The sequence below is a fragment of the Schistocerca cancellata genome, chromosome 4 (genome assembly GCF_023864275.1).
Source record: "Schistocerca cancellata isolate TAMUIC-IGC-003103 chromosome 4, iqSchCanc2.1, whole genome shotgun sequence".
Taxonomy (NCBI): domain Eukaryota; kingdom Metazoa; phylum Arthropoda; class Insecta; order Orthoptera; family Acrididae; genus Schistocerca; species Schistocerca cancellata.
The window spans coordinates 39,479,524-39,496,889 of record NC_064629.1 but is presented as its reverse complement, the minus strand read 5'-3'; the positions used below and the strand labels follow the sequence as shown (position 1 = coordinate 39,496,889).

Genomic DNA, 17,366 nt, shown 5'->3' with positions numbered 1-17,366 from the left:
TGAACATAGCCATGGGTCAGCCAAGTGTGGTCAATGTGTAGCTGACAAAGGACAGTAGATTCCATGTGAGAAGCATGAAAAGAAGACTGTCAGGTGGTCATGGTCTCCTTCATTGCTCTCAGTTTGTTTGAGGAGTCCAGCAGGGTGGACAATTCAGAGTTCCAGACCTCCAACAATTTATGGCATAGGGTCAACCAAAGGTCCATTTCTAGGACACCCATTTCCAAAATTGGCAGCTCAGTAAGCAACTTTGTCAGGTGGTTGGTGTGCTCATTCACCAAGATCCTTACATGTCCAATGATCCACACATAGATGACTGGCCATCCAGCTTGATGGAGGTCAGAAAGAAGATCCTGGATAGTTGTAACTAATGGGTGACACCAATTCAGCAGTAAAGACACCGCATGCATTTGGCAGGGAGCGTAGTTCACTATACATTGCATGTGTATGCAAAACCGGTTCATCCCTTGAGCATTGAGCCATCGGTGTATACCGCTTCTGAAACTGGAAATGCATTGAGGATAGCCAAGAATAGGTGGCTAAACATCATGGGGTCAAATGAATCTTTTGGTCCAAAGGATAAATTGATAAACATCTCAGGTCTAGGTACATGCCTTGGAGGCACAGACAATTGCTCCCTGACAAGAGGTGACGGTGGAGGGAGTTGGAGTTCAGTGTGGAGACACTGTAGTCTAATTGCAGTTGTGACTCCAGCTTTGGGTCTCTGTCATGGGAGGTGGATCTCCCTACTAGGAAACAGGACACAGTAGTTTGAATGCTTAAGGGAATGTGTATAGCATAACTGAGTAGCTGTTGTTGGCACCTGATCTATACTGGAGGGACCCCAGCCTCTGCGAGTAGGCTGTTCACAGGGCTAGTTCAAAAGACTCCATAGCAAGTCAGACCCTACAGTGGTGTATTGGGTTGAGTGAACACAATGCTGAGGGCAATACTGAAACATATGCCAGACTCCCTTAATCAAGGTAGGAGAGGATCAGGGCTTTCTGAAGCTGCAGACGGGTAGTGCAGTCTGCACCCCAGCTGGTGTTACTGAGGCAGCAAAACTTATTAAGCTGTAGCCAGCACTTTTGCATAAGTTGGTGAAGATGGGGACTTACATCAGCCAGGCATTGAAGACCAAGCCCAAAAAGCAATACGCCTCCGCCACATTGAGTAATTGGTTGTTGAGGCTGAGTTCTGGTTGTGGATCAATAATACAGTGGCAACAGAAGAGCATGCTGGTGGGTCTTGGTGCTGAAAACTGAAACTCATGGTTGAGCGACCATAACTGTGCCTTTTAAATGGGTCCTACAATCTGCATTCAGCAACACCCTTACTGAAGGAACAATAGTAAAAGCAAATATCATCAGCACACAAGGATGATGACACTGAAGAGCCCATAACTGCTACTAGATTGTTGATAGCCACTAGTAAGAGAGGGACACTTAATACAGAGCCCTGTGGGACCCCAGTCTTTTGGATATGGGGGCTACTGTGGGAAGCGCCAACTCGAACACAGAAATAACTGTGTAATAAGAAGCTCTGGACAAAAATCAGAAGCAGGCCCCAGAGACTCCACTTATTTAAGATAGCAAGGAAATTGTGTCTCCATGTGATGCCATTAGCATTTTGTAGGTTGAAGGAGACAGCAATAAGGTGTTGATGTCAGGCAAAAGCTCTACCAGATGGCACACTCCAGGCAAACTAAATCATCAGCAGTAGAACGGCCTTGGTGAAAACCACTCTGTGACAGAGCCAACTCAGTTGCCAGCTCGCCATGAATTCAAACAACTTACAAAGTACATTGGTGAATATATCTTGGTGAAACTAATTGGGTGACAGATGTCCACATCTAGGTGACGCTTACCTGGTTTCAGTACTGGGAAAACATTCTTTCTTGCATTTGAAATAAGAAATCACACTCACTCGAGATATGATTGAAAATGGTAGAGAGATATCATTGACAATTCACTGATGGGTGTTGGAGCATTTGGTTGTGGATGCGGTCTGGCCCTAGGGCTGTATCGGGGCAAAGGGGTAGGGCAGTGAAGAGTTGCCACTCACTGAATGGAGCATACTAGGGATCCAGGTGGAGTCTAGTGAAAGATGAATGCAATTGCTCCATCTGATGTTTCAGGACATGAAAGGCAGGTTGATAGTTCTTGGACACAGAGGCTCAATCATATTGCACAGCAAAATGTTCAGTTATGGCATCTGAGCCAGTGAAAACAGCACTGTTCAAGGAAATACCAAGTGCACCTGCAGAGTTCTGGTATCCATAGAGACATCTGACCTTCACCCAAACATGTGAAGGATGTGTACATGATTCAATGATTGAAATGTACCATTCCCAGCATTCTTGCTTCTGTCATTTTATTAACTGGTGTACCTGGGCATGGGGCTGTTAGAAGACAATGAGGAACTCAAATGATGGATGTCACTTATGGCATTGGTGAGACTGCGCCTGTGATGTTTAATGGCCAGAGTGATTTCTAATGTCTACCAAGGTACTGTCCTCTGATAGGGGGACTCCCAAAGAACAAGGGATCATTACGTCAGCTGTTGATGGAATGGCTGCTGTTGCATTCTGGACAGCAGTGTCAATGTCTCCATGTAACTTTGAGTTCGAACAACACTGGAGGTGGAATCACCCCAATCAGCAATAAGCAATGTGGAGAGCCCATCCAAGTGGGTGAATGCCAAGGGGAGTGGCACTGAGGGAGGAACAGGCAGATCAAGAAGTGGCCACAACCTCACGTATCATCGTGTTCTCTCCAGTGGATATATGGGGGAAGACAAAGGCTGCAGATGGATAGGTCAGTGATTGAGTACGTTCCACATGCCACACGGAAGTGTGTAGTGGCACCAGTACTTGAGAGAGTGAGATCAAGATCTGGCAGCAAGTTTTCAGTTCCTTTACTGGGGCCAGGGATCTTGGTTCCACCCCACAAAGGGTTATGGGCATTAAAGTCACCCAAGATTAGGAAAGGTGGGTGGAGTTGAGATACCAATGCAGACAATATGTTCTGAGGCATTCCATCATTGGGAATGAGATAAACATTACAGATTGTAAAAACATGAAATGCCCTGTGTGCTGGCATAAGCTGTCACCAGCACACCATTCAGCAAAGATAGATTGATAGGCACTGGATCGAGCACACCTATCATGAGAGAGACCAAAGACACACACACACACACACACACACCATCGAGCAACATGCCGCCAATGCCCTCTCAACTGCATGTAGTTAGGCCGCCACTGCTGACTGGGGTTGTCACTGACTCACACTCCAGTTTGGCATCTGTCAGTTTGATCACTGAGTGGGTGTAGTTCATCGCAGGTTATGACAGTACATAACGACTAAATTAGAGAGTAAATTTTGTAATAGTACGAAAACTGATACTTGCAGAAAAAGCTGGAACACACGTACTGTCAGTGGTATACAGAATTAATGGACATGACTAGGAAGTGTAAATTTAAATGTAGTTGTGGCAGCCTTTACAGTGATCTCATGATATGGGATGCAACAAGATTCAATTTCCCAGATAGTAGAATACAGGAACATATTTTAAAGTACTCTGATCCATCACTTCCTGAAGTATTGCTAATCTTAGAGCAATATGATTTGGGTGCCATAGCAGCCTATAAGTTTGATCACACCCAAATTCATTGGGTTGAGTTGTCCCTTGTTCACCACCACTCCAAGCAGCCACAACAATGAGTATGTACACAGCCATGTAGATAGCCATGTAAACAAGTAAACAGACCTGTGGATTTAGTGAAGTCTTGACCTAGATGTTTTGCTCACCATAAAAGACAGAAATCCAGATCACATAATGCAACGTGTTACACATGTGGACAAAAAGGCCATGTCCAAGCAGGTTTTTTTTTTTTTTTTTTTTTTTTGCAATGGCACAAAATCATCAGTTTTGCCTGCTCACAGAAAAAACAAGCCCATGCACTTGCAGTGATGCTGTGCTTCCAAAACCTGCAACAGGTTCTGACAAAAGTAAGATTAATGTTATGAATCTTTGTCACCCTAGTGCTGTGCAACGATGGTCTAACTAACTGTTTGTCTCATTATGAATTGCTGACCATCATGTGAACTTTCAGTTAGATACAGGTGCCTCAATAAGTCTGCTTAATCATGCAACATATGAACAATTAGGCTCACCATGCCTTTCTAAGCAAGTACCTCATCACTTACAAAGGATATGAAATTCCAGTACTAGGACAGTGTAGTTTGCCTGCCACTAGACAAATCTCACACCAGGACAGTGCATTTTACTGTGTTGAAATCAAGAAACAGTGAGAACATATTCAGTTTAGATGCCTTTGATTTGTTTGGACTTAGCATTCAAGATAATGTACTTTCAGTGACTGCTGTTACTCCAAGAGACAGGGTAGCTAGCTTGCTTAAAGAATTTCCTGAACTATTTTAAGAAGGAAAGGGAAAAGCTAAGAACTTTGTAGTGCATGTTACATTGAAAGATATGCACAGCCTAAGTTTTTCCAGGCCTGTCCCATTCCAATTATTTTAAGAAATAAAGCAGTCAGTCACTTGGAAGAATTGCAAGATAATGGTGTAATTGTTCCCATTCAAGCTACTCAGTGGAAAAGTCCTCTTGTTTTGTTGCCTAAGCCTTTTGGTCACATTCACATTTGTATCGACTTCAAGTCTACAATCAACCCACAGACAGTAGTTGACACTTATCCATTACCTTGTCCTGAGGAACTCATTACAGGCTTTGAACAGGATGTTACTCCTCTAAGATAGATTTGCGTGTGCCTACTTGCAAATTCTATTGGCTGCAAATTCCAGAAAGTGTTTGTTGTGAATACACACTTAGGATTGTTCAGGTATTTGCATTTTCTCTTCGGCAGTGCTTCCATACCCAACATTTTTCAGCATTACTTGGAAAAACTGACTGCAAAAGTGCCACTTTCTTCAAACTATCTAGATGATGTTGTCATCTCTGCTTGCATAGCAGGGGAACACACTGCCAATTTGTGTACTCTTTTTAAGTGTTGTCAGAAGCAGGGCTTGAGTATCATCTCTAAAAGTGTAACTTCTTTCAAACTGAACTACAATACTTAGGTCATGTGATAAACAGTCAGCATGTGCACTCCATCCAATCTAATTTGCTAGCAATCTGTGACCTGCCTGTTCCTTGAAATGTGTCTGAACTGCAGTCTGCACTAGGCAAGATGAAAGACTACATTCAGTTCTTACTGAATGCTCCTCAGATCATTACTGCATTGTGTTGCTTGAATTGCAAAAATGTTCTTTTTGTGTGGACTAAGGACTTTCAAGATGCATTTCAGAAACTCAAAAATGCCTTGCTTCATGACAGATGTTTAAGTACATTTTGACACTGCCTAGCCAGTAGTTTTTCCCATCGATGCTTGTTCCTATGGAATCGGTGTTGTGCTTTCACCCGGAATTGGTGCACAAGACAGACTCATTGCTTTTGCCTCAAAGTTGTTAACTCAAAATCAGTGCAGTTATTCTCAAATTGAAAACAAGGCTCTCGCTATTGCGTATGGTGTGACCAAATTCCATGTGTGCAAATTTGCATGGTCACAAGGTTATTTAGTGACATATCACAAGACTTTGCAGTCCTCCTCTCATCTGCCAAAGCCAGTTCCTACATGCACTGCCCAAAAATAGCAATGTTGGGCTTTTTTACATTCACAGTATCAGTATGAAATTGTGTACAGACCTACTGCAAAGCATGGCAATGCAGATGCCCTATCTCACCTTCCATTTGGCCCAGACTTTGATTTTGATGTATCTGCTGCATCTTGTTGCCAAACTGATGTGCAGGACTCTGAATTGCTGGCATTTTTCAACTTGCACTACTGAAAAATTGCACAGGCCACGGAATCAGACCCACATCACAAGATTTTATTGCACTTCATTTGCATGTCTTGGCCTTGTTCATTGAACAGTACCCAGAACTCTCAGTTGTGCACTGATATTTTGCACATCGGTATAATCTTTGAGTTCAACGGGATGTGACTAGTTCAAAATGACAGTGGACAATTTCATGTGCTTATTCCCAAAGTGTTGCAAAAGGATGTGTTGCGATTGCTCCACCAAGGATATTGTGGAATTGTTCACACTAGTCAGAGCAACAGCACTGGTGGGGCATGGACACCCACATTGCACAGATAATGTCATGATGTCACAGTGTCACACACACATGGAAAATCATTCCACTCCACGACAGACATTCTCTGCTGGCTTAACACTCAATCGCCATGGCAACAAGTGCACATTGACTTTGCAGGACCATTTTGGAACACTAATTGGCTTTCCATTTGTGGTGCCTATGGCTTCTACCACATCACGTAGCACCATTCAAGCATTGACCTCCATATTTTGCATACAAGGTTTGGCTGAAGTTCTTGTGTTGGACAACAGACCACATTTCACTACAAATGATTTTGAACAGTTTCATTTGTCATCTAACGAGTACTCCATCTCACCCCCAATCCAACAGAGAAGCAGAAAACTTCATGTACACTTTTAAGTAACAGATGGCCATGCTTTGCACCACCCACACACAGCAACAGGTGATATGTCACTTTCTCACCTCCTATCGCTCCCACCCACAAGACAGATCATCACAGATGGAACTTCTGCATGGCCACCACCATTGGATGCTGCTACACTTGCTACACCCACCCAAGCATCTGGAGCTGCCAATGGTCTGCAAGTATCACTTTGCGCTGCGTGATCTTGTTCTTTCCAGGGTTTATGGCAACCATTGACACTGGAAATAAGGCACGATCCAGGAACACACTAGCTCTCTTATATACATGACTGCAGGTCTCGATAGTTTGCAGTGCTGCCATCAGAACCAAATTTGTGTGTATCATTTGCCCTGTGATTCTGCTGCTTTTCTTGCTGAAGATTTACAGCCTCACTGGGCCACACGGCCTTTGCAGCCAACTGCTGGTGCCACCAGGGCGCCCCAGGAAGAACCAACTGACAATGTGCCTTCGCCTTGCCATCTCCGCTCACTGACCCGATGAGTGGGGACCAGTCATTGCCATCGCCATCGCCATCACCAGCGTTACCTCAGGACACACCCTCAGACCTGGGCATTTGCCCTGGCAGCTGTTTTCCAGAAGATGTTCCTGACGCCCTGCAAGCAAGATGGTGGGGTATGGTCCGGAGTATGCCATTCTCCACAGTCACTGCTTCCAACTCATCTCTATGTCCAGTGTCCTGCACCCCCTCCCTCCCCTCTCTCCCCCTCCAGTTGTCATCCACAGCCTCCCTACATCAGAACAGTGTGGCATTTCAGGGTGTGCTGGTGTAAACTGTCACCGGCACACTGGTTGGCAAAGATGAAGCATGAAGATTGATAGTATATGTTAGATCAAGTGTGCCTGTGACAAGAGAGGTTAGAGACCAACCACTGTGCAACACACCACCAACACCCTCACAAACACATGTAGTTAGGCCGCCGCTGCTGACTGTAGGGCCAACTGACTCTGTCGGTTTGATTGCAGAGTGGGTGTAGTTCATCACACATTGTGACAGTACATAGTGACTAGATTAGAGACTAAAGTTTGTAATAGCAATATTGCCTACAAGAGGGCTATTACTGATGAGTTTGTACCACAACACATGCACTCTATTGAAGATAAGTAAATGTTTATGTAAATAAAGAACCATATTGATCGACGTATGCATTTGTATTGTAGAAAGAGGATACCGGCCACTCATAACATCATCTCCTCCCTTGCTTTCTTATGGTACAAGACTCTACACCCTCACATAAACCGCCACAGCCTCCAAAATTGTACCAAGGGGTGAAAGTTCACTATATATGGAGTACAAGAACATATGTTGCAACTCCACCTGACACCCTATCATAGTTGACTCAGTTCTTAAAATATCTCCGGTAGCCATGAAGGGCAGGGGTCCCTGTTGCTGGATACCAAGTTTCCTAAAGGGAAATGCAGAAAGAAGGAGAGGAGCTTAAGGGATGATGTATCTCAGCCAGGAGGTGGAAAAAATTGCTACAGTCGCACTGTAGAATCATACTGTTGGTATACTGTGAGAGTGTCAAGAGAGCAAGGAGACAGGTTACGTCCCAGGTTCACCTGCTGCCACCAGTTAAAAGGTGACGATATCAACACACATGTGATCTGACAAATATTATGAGGTATGATCTGGAGGCCAAGATCCACCAGGATTGCTGCCATGTCCACAGATGCAGAACATGTGGAATCCAGTGGTGTGGGGGCCACCAGAATTCCCCTAGTCTTTGAAGACCTCTATTTGTCTTTCTTCTCCTTAGTGAGTTTGGATGACTTCCCTGAATTAGTTTCAGGGATTGAAGAAGATCATGAAGCCCTATTACCAGCAGCCAGTAGCTCCAGCCCTGGGAAATGGGGATCAGTGTGTCTGGTGGGTGGAGAGCCATTGCTCCAAAGTGGGTGTGGGGGAAGCAATAGGAGGAGAGCCCCCAACCATCTGGCGGGGCAGGCATGTTTGAGTAGCTCTGAGGACTCACTGTAGTATGTATAATGGGGGACAATATCATCAGCAGAGATGGGAAACATTGTCATAGCTGTAGTGTATGACATTGTCATGTATTCAGGATGTAGATGCTCATACTTTCTCTTGGCCTCTTAGTATGTCAGTTTGCCCAGAGTCTTATATTCTTGTATTTTTTCCTATCTGAAAGACAGTGCAGTCTGGTTATCAGTGAAAATGGTGCTCTTCACAGTTAATGCAGATCGGGTAGGAGGAAAGGGAACATTCCTGTGCAATGGCTGTCCACAATCCCTACACACTGTGCTGGCATCGCAACACACAGACGTGTCTGAATTCCATACATTTAGAGCACTGAATGCGGAGGAGGGGAGGGTGTGGCAGGGAAGGAACATGCAGTTTCACATCATATTGGTGTAGTATCACCTTGAACTTTTTAGGCAATGAATCACCCTCAAAGGTCAAGATGAAAGCCCTGGTAGCAACCTATTGTCCAAGAAATTCAAGTCATCCATTATTTAAAAATGTGAAATTATTAACAGTGCCCTCCCAATGTATCTATGGTATCATAATTTTTTACATAACAATTTAGAATTATGCCAGGAAAACTGCTTTGATCACAGTTACAATACAAGAAATAAAGAAAATTTTATGCTGGATACTCATCGTTTAAAATTGTATGCTCAAACTCCCCAATATATGAGAATGAAAATTTACAACAAACTAAAAGCAAAGAAAATTCTGAGTACGAACCTAGATTCACTAAAAGAAAGTTGCACAATACTGTACTTCAGTGATGCAACTACTCAGTTGAAGAATTCAAGAACGATGTACTAAATATTTAAGCATGATGTAGTTTATCACTTGTCTTATTATGTAAATATGTGAAGGTATCTTTTCACAAAAAAGGTACATTAATGTTTAAATCATTTTATTAACCATAGTTTTATATCAATGAAATTGTATAAACCGTAATTTGATGTGTCTCCTGTATTTTAATCAAATGATTAACTTATGTATGCTATGAGACAAATAAATGACAATTCACAGTGAACTAACATTAGCACCAAACATATAAGAAGGTAGACAATGCATAGTGGGGTGGGGTTTGTCATTTATTGGTTGTAACGACCTGTAAATTCCTCATGTGGGCTGAGGAGAATGTCCCTGTCCTACCTGGGGTACTAGGACTCTGGGCAATAGTTCTATGCTGAGCTGCTACTGCTTTGGTGGCATGGTGTCGATGGAGAGCACCTGCAATTCCAGTGAGTGACATCAGGGCAGGCTACCATCAGTAAAGCAGACAGAACACACACATAGTGATGGCTGTGATGAAACAGCTGTCTCATTAGAGGAAGTGAGAGTTTTAATGCAGAGAATTATAATTCCGTGATGTTCCCATTGATATCAGTATATTGGAAAGAGTGACAGGCAAGGATAAATGGAGTCACGAAGTTTGAATAGTGTCAAGTGTGCTCAGGGTTTGGTAGACACTTCTTTATGGCTACAAAACCATGGTTCCTCATCAAACACGTCTCAGTCACATTGGTTAAATTTATAGCTATAGAGAAAAGGATGGGACTCAACTAATCAGGATGTAAAAGCTACTCAGAGATGCTTCAAACTTTTAACAAATTAGCAGACATAACATTTTCAGTTGTACTCAAAAATGACTGAGCAAGATTCAGTGGCTCATAGTTCAGTTGTATTGAGACTAAAAAATTACAAGAAACTACTACTAACTTGAAGTGCTGAGGTGTTCAGTTTGGTCACTGGATCCAGCAAGAACATGAAGGATAAGAGAGGAGATACCAATACCTTCATCCTCACCTTTGTTGGGGGAATGTATTGACAGAAAAGGTTAAAGTAATGTACACTAGTGTGTTGTAAACCCTACATTCCTCCATCTACATGGTGAAATGTTTCAAGTGCATGAGGTTCGAGCGTATGTCCCCCCATTTCACCAATGACCCTGTCTGTGGGAACTGTGGAAAGGCAATGCACAAGGAGGTGCCATACAAACAGCCAATCATATTTGTGAAATGCCTGGTACAACATTTCCTTATTCACTAACCTGTTCTGCATTCAAAAAAGAGAGAAAACTTAAAAAGCTCAACTGCCTGCCATAAGAAGATGCTATTAAGAAATATCAGAGATTCCATCTGTTCAGTTTAATATCAAGCTTTATGAGGGCAGTATTAAAACCTACTAACAAACCACCCTGACTTCACATGGGTAGTGCTAATATCTATGGCTGGACAACTTGTTTAGTGTAGTGATGATAAATTATACACACAATCCTTCCTCATGAATTAGTCTATCTATTACTCGAAACCATATTGAAATCCCTACCATATTTTGCCAAAATTAGCCTTCAGACACAGACAGAAAAATGAGACAGGGGCCTTAAATTAATAGTTTTATGCCAGTTACAACTGCAACAAAACCATCCACTTTCTGTACTCCACGTCCTAGTTGCATTCTCCCTCTCCCCTCTCCCCTCTCCCCCAAAGAACATCTTGCATGAATGGAACCTTTCCCAATGGTGTAACTGGAGAAGCTTCTGGCTCCTCAATTATCTTCAGGAAAGGAAACACCTATCACAGTAGCATCTTAGTAGACTGAAGCTGATCTGTGACCTGACAAACTATTTACTGACAGATTGTCATTCTTCTAAGAAGCTTAAGCTAAACCCCCAGGGGGTTCACAACTCTGTGCTACAAGGCAATCCTTCCACTACCCCTTTCCCCCTTTGCCTTTCCTTTGGATGGTTTTTTCTGGTCCAGACCCCACTTAGAGTTGGAACATGATTTAAAACTCTTGTTTCCCATTTCACACACTACACTTTTCATTCATAAATACATGGTCAGTATTGTTGGGTTTGACCTGCTACCACTATTACAAATTTTTCAGAAGTTCAGATTGTGCAGGGAGGGCACCCAGTGTGGTGTATGTTCCACCGTTGTGCCTTTCCACCTTAGCACACCCAAAACCCAGCGCAGCAGCCATCCCATTGGGGAAGGAGGTAGGGTTGGCGGGAGGGGGGGGGGGGGAAGGAGGTCGTCCAGTATCTGGGCAGTGGTAGCCTCCTGACCATGCAGTAATCATACTGCTGGTGCCTCAGCTGAAAGCCCCATGTATGCTGAAGAGTATGTGTTCATTGTAACTTGGGCACAGTAACTCCAGTCAACAGACTACTGGCCAGGTGCCCATTTCTGAGGCTGGGTGGGTGCACAGAGAGCTCCCATTCACTGTGACAGCAACAGCTAAATGTACAGAACTTCACAGTGAAGAAGATGAGGAAAAAAGAAAACATGACAAATTGTGAAAGAAAAGAGGCACTATAAGAACATAATACCTCAGGAAAATAACACCATGTGGTAAAAAGCCATAAAATGAAAGCCCACTGACAATGCTGCAATTGCAGTGAAACAAGATTGGGATATAAAAACAAAATTTTGTTTTGCTATATGCAGACCCCATCCAAAAACATACAAATTGGCGGTGTCCTCAAGTAAGGGTTGTCATGATGGATGCTGAGTAGTTGTGGAAGTTAACCATATGTTGACATGCATTTAGTCATCTTTTACAATAAGTAGGTATCACTGTGGGTCTCTTCTGACCCCAGTTCTCTAGGAGGCCTGAGGGATATAAAATAGTCCAAGAAATAGAACAGTTTGATTGATAGACAAACTGAATCACAGAAAGGGAAGGAATGTTACAATGGCTTAGGGCCTTGCGCTCACCACGCACATGGTCATGAAAGATTTGTGAGCCATCTGGGAGGAACATTTTACAGTTGAAGGGCACAGTAACACTTGACCTCATTATAAGGTGCAATAATGTTGGCTTATGTAGCATATGCTATGTAGCAGTGCTGCAGATAGTAATTGTAATGTGGAAGCTTTCCTAAAAAATCTAAGAGTATAGAGACTACATTGTCCAGATAAACATTTATATTTAGGGCCTAAAAATATTTTCGTTTTAACTGACCTCTATCTAGAATGAAATTAGCAACTTTCTCATTGTTAACATTTTATCAAATACTGACAAGGAAACAATCTATTAAAAATGGCCAGTGACACTTACCTGCTCCAAATATTGACTATCTTTCATTTCAAATTTAAACAAGAGCACTATCAAGTCAGATAATCTTCATTGTGAAGTGCATTAATACCATTTAACTGAAAGTCTTGTATTCAGCTCTTAAATTCATTTAATTTACTTATACTTATAGAAAATTTTTTACTTTCATTACATAAATTTGGTACCTTGAATGATGGAAAGGGTGAGTGGACTCACTTTATAGCCTCACCTTAATATAATTACCTACAACAGCAACATTATTAAAATCCAGTGCTGCATCAATTTCATCCATAAAAAACAACGGAGAAGGTTTGTAAAAATGCAAAGCAAAAATCAGTGCAAGAGACGACAATGACTTTTCACCACCTGACAGATGTTCTATGTTCTTCCATGCCTTTCCAGGAGGGCGCACACTGCAATTAAAGCAAACAATAAAATATTTACAATATGAAAGAATACTCATGAATGAGTACAAATAATCTGACAACCTGGGCATAATCCCTAAAAATATAGGATCTAAATCAATTAATCAGTGATGGAATGGAGTACGTGGTTTCCTCATCTCACAGTCTTGTATACTGATATTTAAGACTGACATTTCATATGCATAAATAAAGGACTGTGAAAGATCAATTATTATACAAAGTTGCTTATAAAATATATATAATCTTATATATTTTGTTCAGGTTTATTTCTCATGTGCATGACAGCTACAGCTAAGACAAGTCAAAGAGTTTTTGATAATGACTTTTTTGGTAAGTTGAATCAATTTCTTTGTATCTACCAGCTCCAATATTATTTATATTAAACCTAATGTTCTAATTTTAAAGAGGGGCTGTGAATGTACTCTTCACTTAAATAGATGAAGCTTCCAAACAAAGTTCTTAAACTACACTATATTACCCATAAAACATCTTATATGCTCCTCCACAATTTGAATACATGGGTGCCTATGCATATGACTCTCTTATGCTCCAATGATGGACATCAGAAGTTTTTGTAGAGAGTATTTACAATCTTTCATTATAGTTGTGGCAGTAACAAAGGATATTAATGAATACATGTTTGTAATACAGTTCAAAATTATTTTAAAGTGTCTCAGCAGAATTGTCTAAGGACTGATACCAGATATAAACCTTGTAATACACTTAACGTATTCTCAAAATATTGCCCCTGTAAGCCAAGTCTTTCTAAAACATGGTTCTGTAAACATTACTGAATAGAAACAAGCAGAATAACTTCTTCAATTTTTGAAAGCCCTGGAGCTGGAATAATGTAGTCTGCAAATCTGAGTTGCTGTGTCAAGAGTGGACTGTGGGCTTTCAGATTCACATCATGATATGCTTGCAGAACTTAACATGGAAAAAGTACAGGTCCTTCAATAAATATAAAACATCAACAGAAGTCAGTAGACAGGGTAGAGCATACTAAGTTTTTGAGTGTACACATAGATGAGAATCTTAATTGGAAAATTCATATTTGGGATCTCCTAAAGCGACTAGGTTCAGCAACTTTTGTGATCAGAATAATTGCCAATTTTGAGGATACAGAAACTAGTAAGCTAAAATACTTTGCATACTTTCACTCTCTGATGTCATACGGAATAATATTTTGGGGTAACTCAACATTTAGACAAAAAGTATTCATTGCTCAAAAGAAAGTGGTTAGAATAATGTGTGGGGTTCATAGTCACACATCTTGTAGGCATCTTTTTAAAAGATTGGGAATTCTTACAACAGCCTCACAATACATCTACTAACTACTGAAATTTGTTCTCAATGACATGGACCAATTTAAAAACAACAGTGATATTCATGATTATAATACCAGAAAAAAGACAGACTTACATTATCATTTGCTCAACCTATTTTTGACACAGAAAGAGGTAATATATGCTGCTATAAAATTTTTTGGCAAATTACCAGATGAAATAAGGTGTCTGATAGACAGCAGTAAACGAAGTTCAGTACCAAAAAGTGAACTACAATCAAATTTTGAGCACATAAAAAGTAAAGAACTACTTTCACTGACAAGCCAAGAACTTTTCATCTTGCCTACCTATAGTTACGAGATTCTGTGCCACTTGCAATTTTTCCATTTTTGAAAAATGATGAAGATACTTTTGCTTTATTTAAATCTTCACACTTTGCTGCTTAACTGGGCATACTAAATATTTACCCACAAACAATGCCATCTAAATTTCTTATAATAAACATTTAATATACAGTATGTTACAAATTTTGATACATCAAACACCCCAGTCAGAATTTGTTAATTAACTGATAAGTTAAGTCTGTAAAAGAAAGAACATTCCAGCTCAGATATGAGCACATGAATAGAATTCATAATACTAAAATGGTTACTGCTACTTAGCAGCACTATATGTAAAATAGCTGAAAATCCTAAATGTACATACTGTCTTTTGTTAACATCGGACAAAGTAATTTTATAAACATCTGTCTAATGTAATGTCAAGATACATGTATATGTACTGTTTGTACAATGTATAAAAATTTATTCAGAAAAGATGTTTCAACTATTACAGCCTATATCAAAATTTTAACTGCTTGCTAAATGTACATGTTCTAGTGAAACTAAGTTGCATATAACTACAGATGTATGCAGTCAGCATAATTACCTGAAAATTATTCCTTCATTGAATGGATCAAGTTTATCTAACATTTCAATTTCAGCATCTCCACCAAATGTAATTATTTGGTATATTTCTTTCAGTACTTTGGCTATGATTCTATAACCTGTTACAAATTCTAGAAAGCGTTGTTTTCGAGCTTCATCATAGAGAAGATTTGTCTTTCCCTGTAGGTTTTTCAGTTTTTCAAGAGCTGCATATTGTTCCAACAACAACTTTTCCTATTTATGCAAAAATTATACTAATTACATTACTATTATTATAACTCCAGTAACTTTCAAAAGTTGAGTATGAAGATAAACAGAGATATTTACTACAAACATTACTAGGATAATTTTCAATCCAGCCATGAACTTAAAATTAAAAAAAAAGAGGAAAAATATATTTGTACTGTATAAGATGTTCTGGGAGGCATGATCAACACTAAAACACATCTCATCTACTGAACTAGTACTCGGAGCACTTAAGGTGCGTGTTTTAGAGACTGTGTTTTCTAGAATCTTTTGCTTTGAATGATAATTTCTGTCATGTCCCTTAATATTTACCACTGCTCCTGGGAAACACTGTATATTAAGGAAAAACTCAGGATGTAATACAATATATGTATGGGGATAGGCCACTATTCACCAAATCCAGTAAATGGTGACCAATGGACTTTCTTACAGTTAGAAATTAGTATTACTACCTATATGGTAGACGAATATTCTTGGTAAAGAATAATGCTGAAAATTAACTGTTAAATTCAATCTACTTAAGTGAAACACTGTATCATATGTGAAAAATCTTTTTCTTTTTACGTTTTTATTGGAATTTTGTGTTGATACTGCACTTGTGATTGTGTTCCTTCGTATCAAAGTTTCACTCTTCCTCAAAAGAAAAAAAGATGAAAGTTTGAGAGTCAACTCAGTTTGGCAAGGAAATTGTATAAGCATGAGCCCATGAAAGGAAGGTCCTAGTATGTATGATTCCAAAAAAACATGAAGTAGTTTTAAACAAAATGAGTGGCCAGCTAAGTGACATTGGGTCAGTTTGCGTATAGGTTCAAAGTTTAACCATCACACTATTTTTGTTAGTTAACAGCACCAGTTTCTTCATTTTCATAAAATGATTTCATTCAATTACAGAAGTAATAGATATACTCAAGGATATGTTTGGAGCTGGTAAGTAAGATATTAGTGACAGACAAAAATTACTGTTAACAATGGTAGAACACATTAGAAGTCTCAAGGCTGAATATGAGTCATGTCTTAAGGAGACAACATGTTGTCAAAACTAAGATTAGAATGTTTCATAATATTTATGTGACAAATATAATTATTGCTTCCATTAACTATTTTACTTGATCATGCTCACTCTCACACACATGCATGTATGCACATTAACTTTATTGTTATTAGGCATTATACAAAAAATAAATAACAAATTCACCTTAACTGTATATTCTTCTAGTGCTGCAAAATTAGGCTTTTGCATTGACACTTTCTCCTCCAGTACAGCTAGAGTGTATTGGAGGTTTTTCACATCAAGTCTATCAATCTGCTCACTTGTTAAAATTTGCAACTGTGTGTCAACATCTTCACCAGGGATTTTGTGAATTTTCAAAGATTTCATCTACAAATCAGTGCAGTTCACAGAAAAATTTCAAAATCAGTGCAGTTCACAGAAAAATTTCAAAATCAGTGCAGTTCACAGAAAAATTTCAAAATCAGTGCAGTTCACAGAAAAATTTCAAAATCAGTGCAGTTCACAGAAAAATTTCAAAATCAGTGCAGTTCACAGAAAAATTTCAAAATCAGTGCAGTTCACAGAAAAATTTCAAAATCAGTGCAGTTCACAGAAAAATTTCAAAATCAGTGCAGTTCACAGAAAAATTTCAAAATCAGTGCAGTTCACAGAAAAATTTCAAAATCAGTGCAGTTCACAGAAAAATTTCAAAATCAGTGCAGTTCACAGAAAAATTTCAAAATCAGTTAACTAATGTTTAATTTGACAGAGAAACTTAAAACTTTAAATTTTCCCTTAAAGTACCTTGCTTATTAAGAATTAAGGTTTCCCAGTTATGCTACTCTACTATGTGAGAATTACATAAAAGAAGACTAACTTCAGTTTCCTTC

At 39.9% G+C, this 17,366-nt stretch overlaps 1 protein-coding gene across 1 annotated transcript in view; it reads right to left on the bottom strand.

The window, feature by feature from the left end:
• LOC126183365 (structural maintenance of chromosomes protein 4-like) overlaps window positions 1-17,366 on the bottom strand; it is a 313,166-nt gene that overhangs the window by 14,910 nt on the left and 280,890 nt on the right. The window contains exons 12-14 of the mRNA XM_049925284.1: window positions 16,681-16,863; window positions 15,241-15,473; window positions 12,832-13,015 (exon numbers count right to left, since the gene is read on the bottom strand). Coding sequence (XP_049781241.1) covers window positions 12,832-13,015; window positions 15,241-15,473; window positions 16,681-16,863 — 600 coding nt within the window. The remainder of the gene's footprint in view (window positions 1-12,831; window positions 13,016-15,240; window positions 15,474-16,680; window positions 16,864-17,366) is intronic.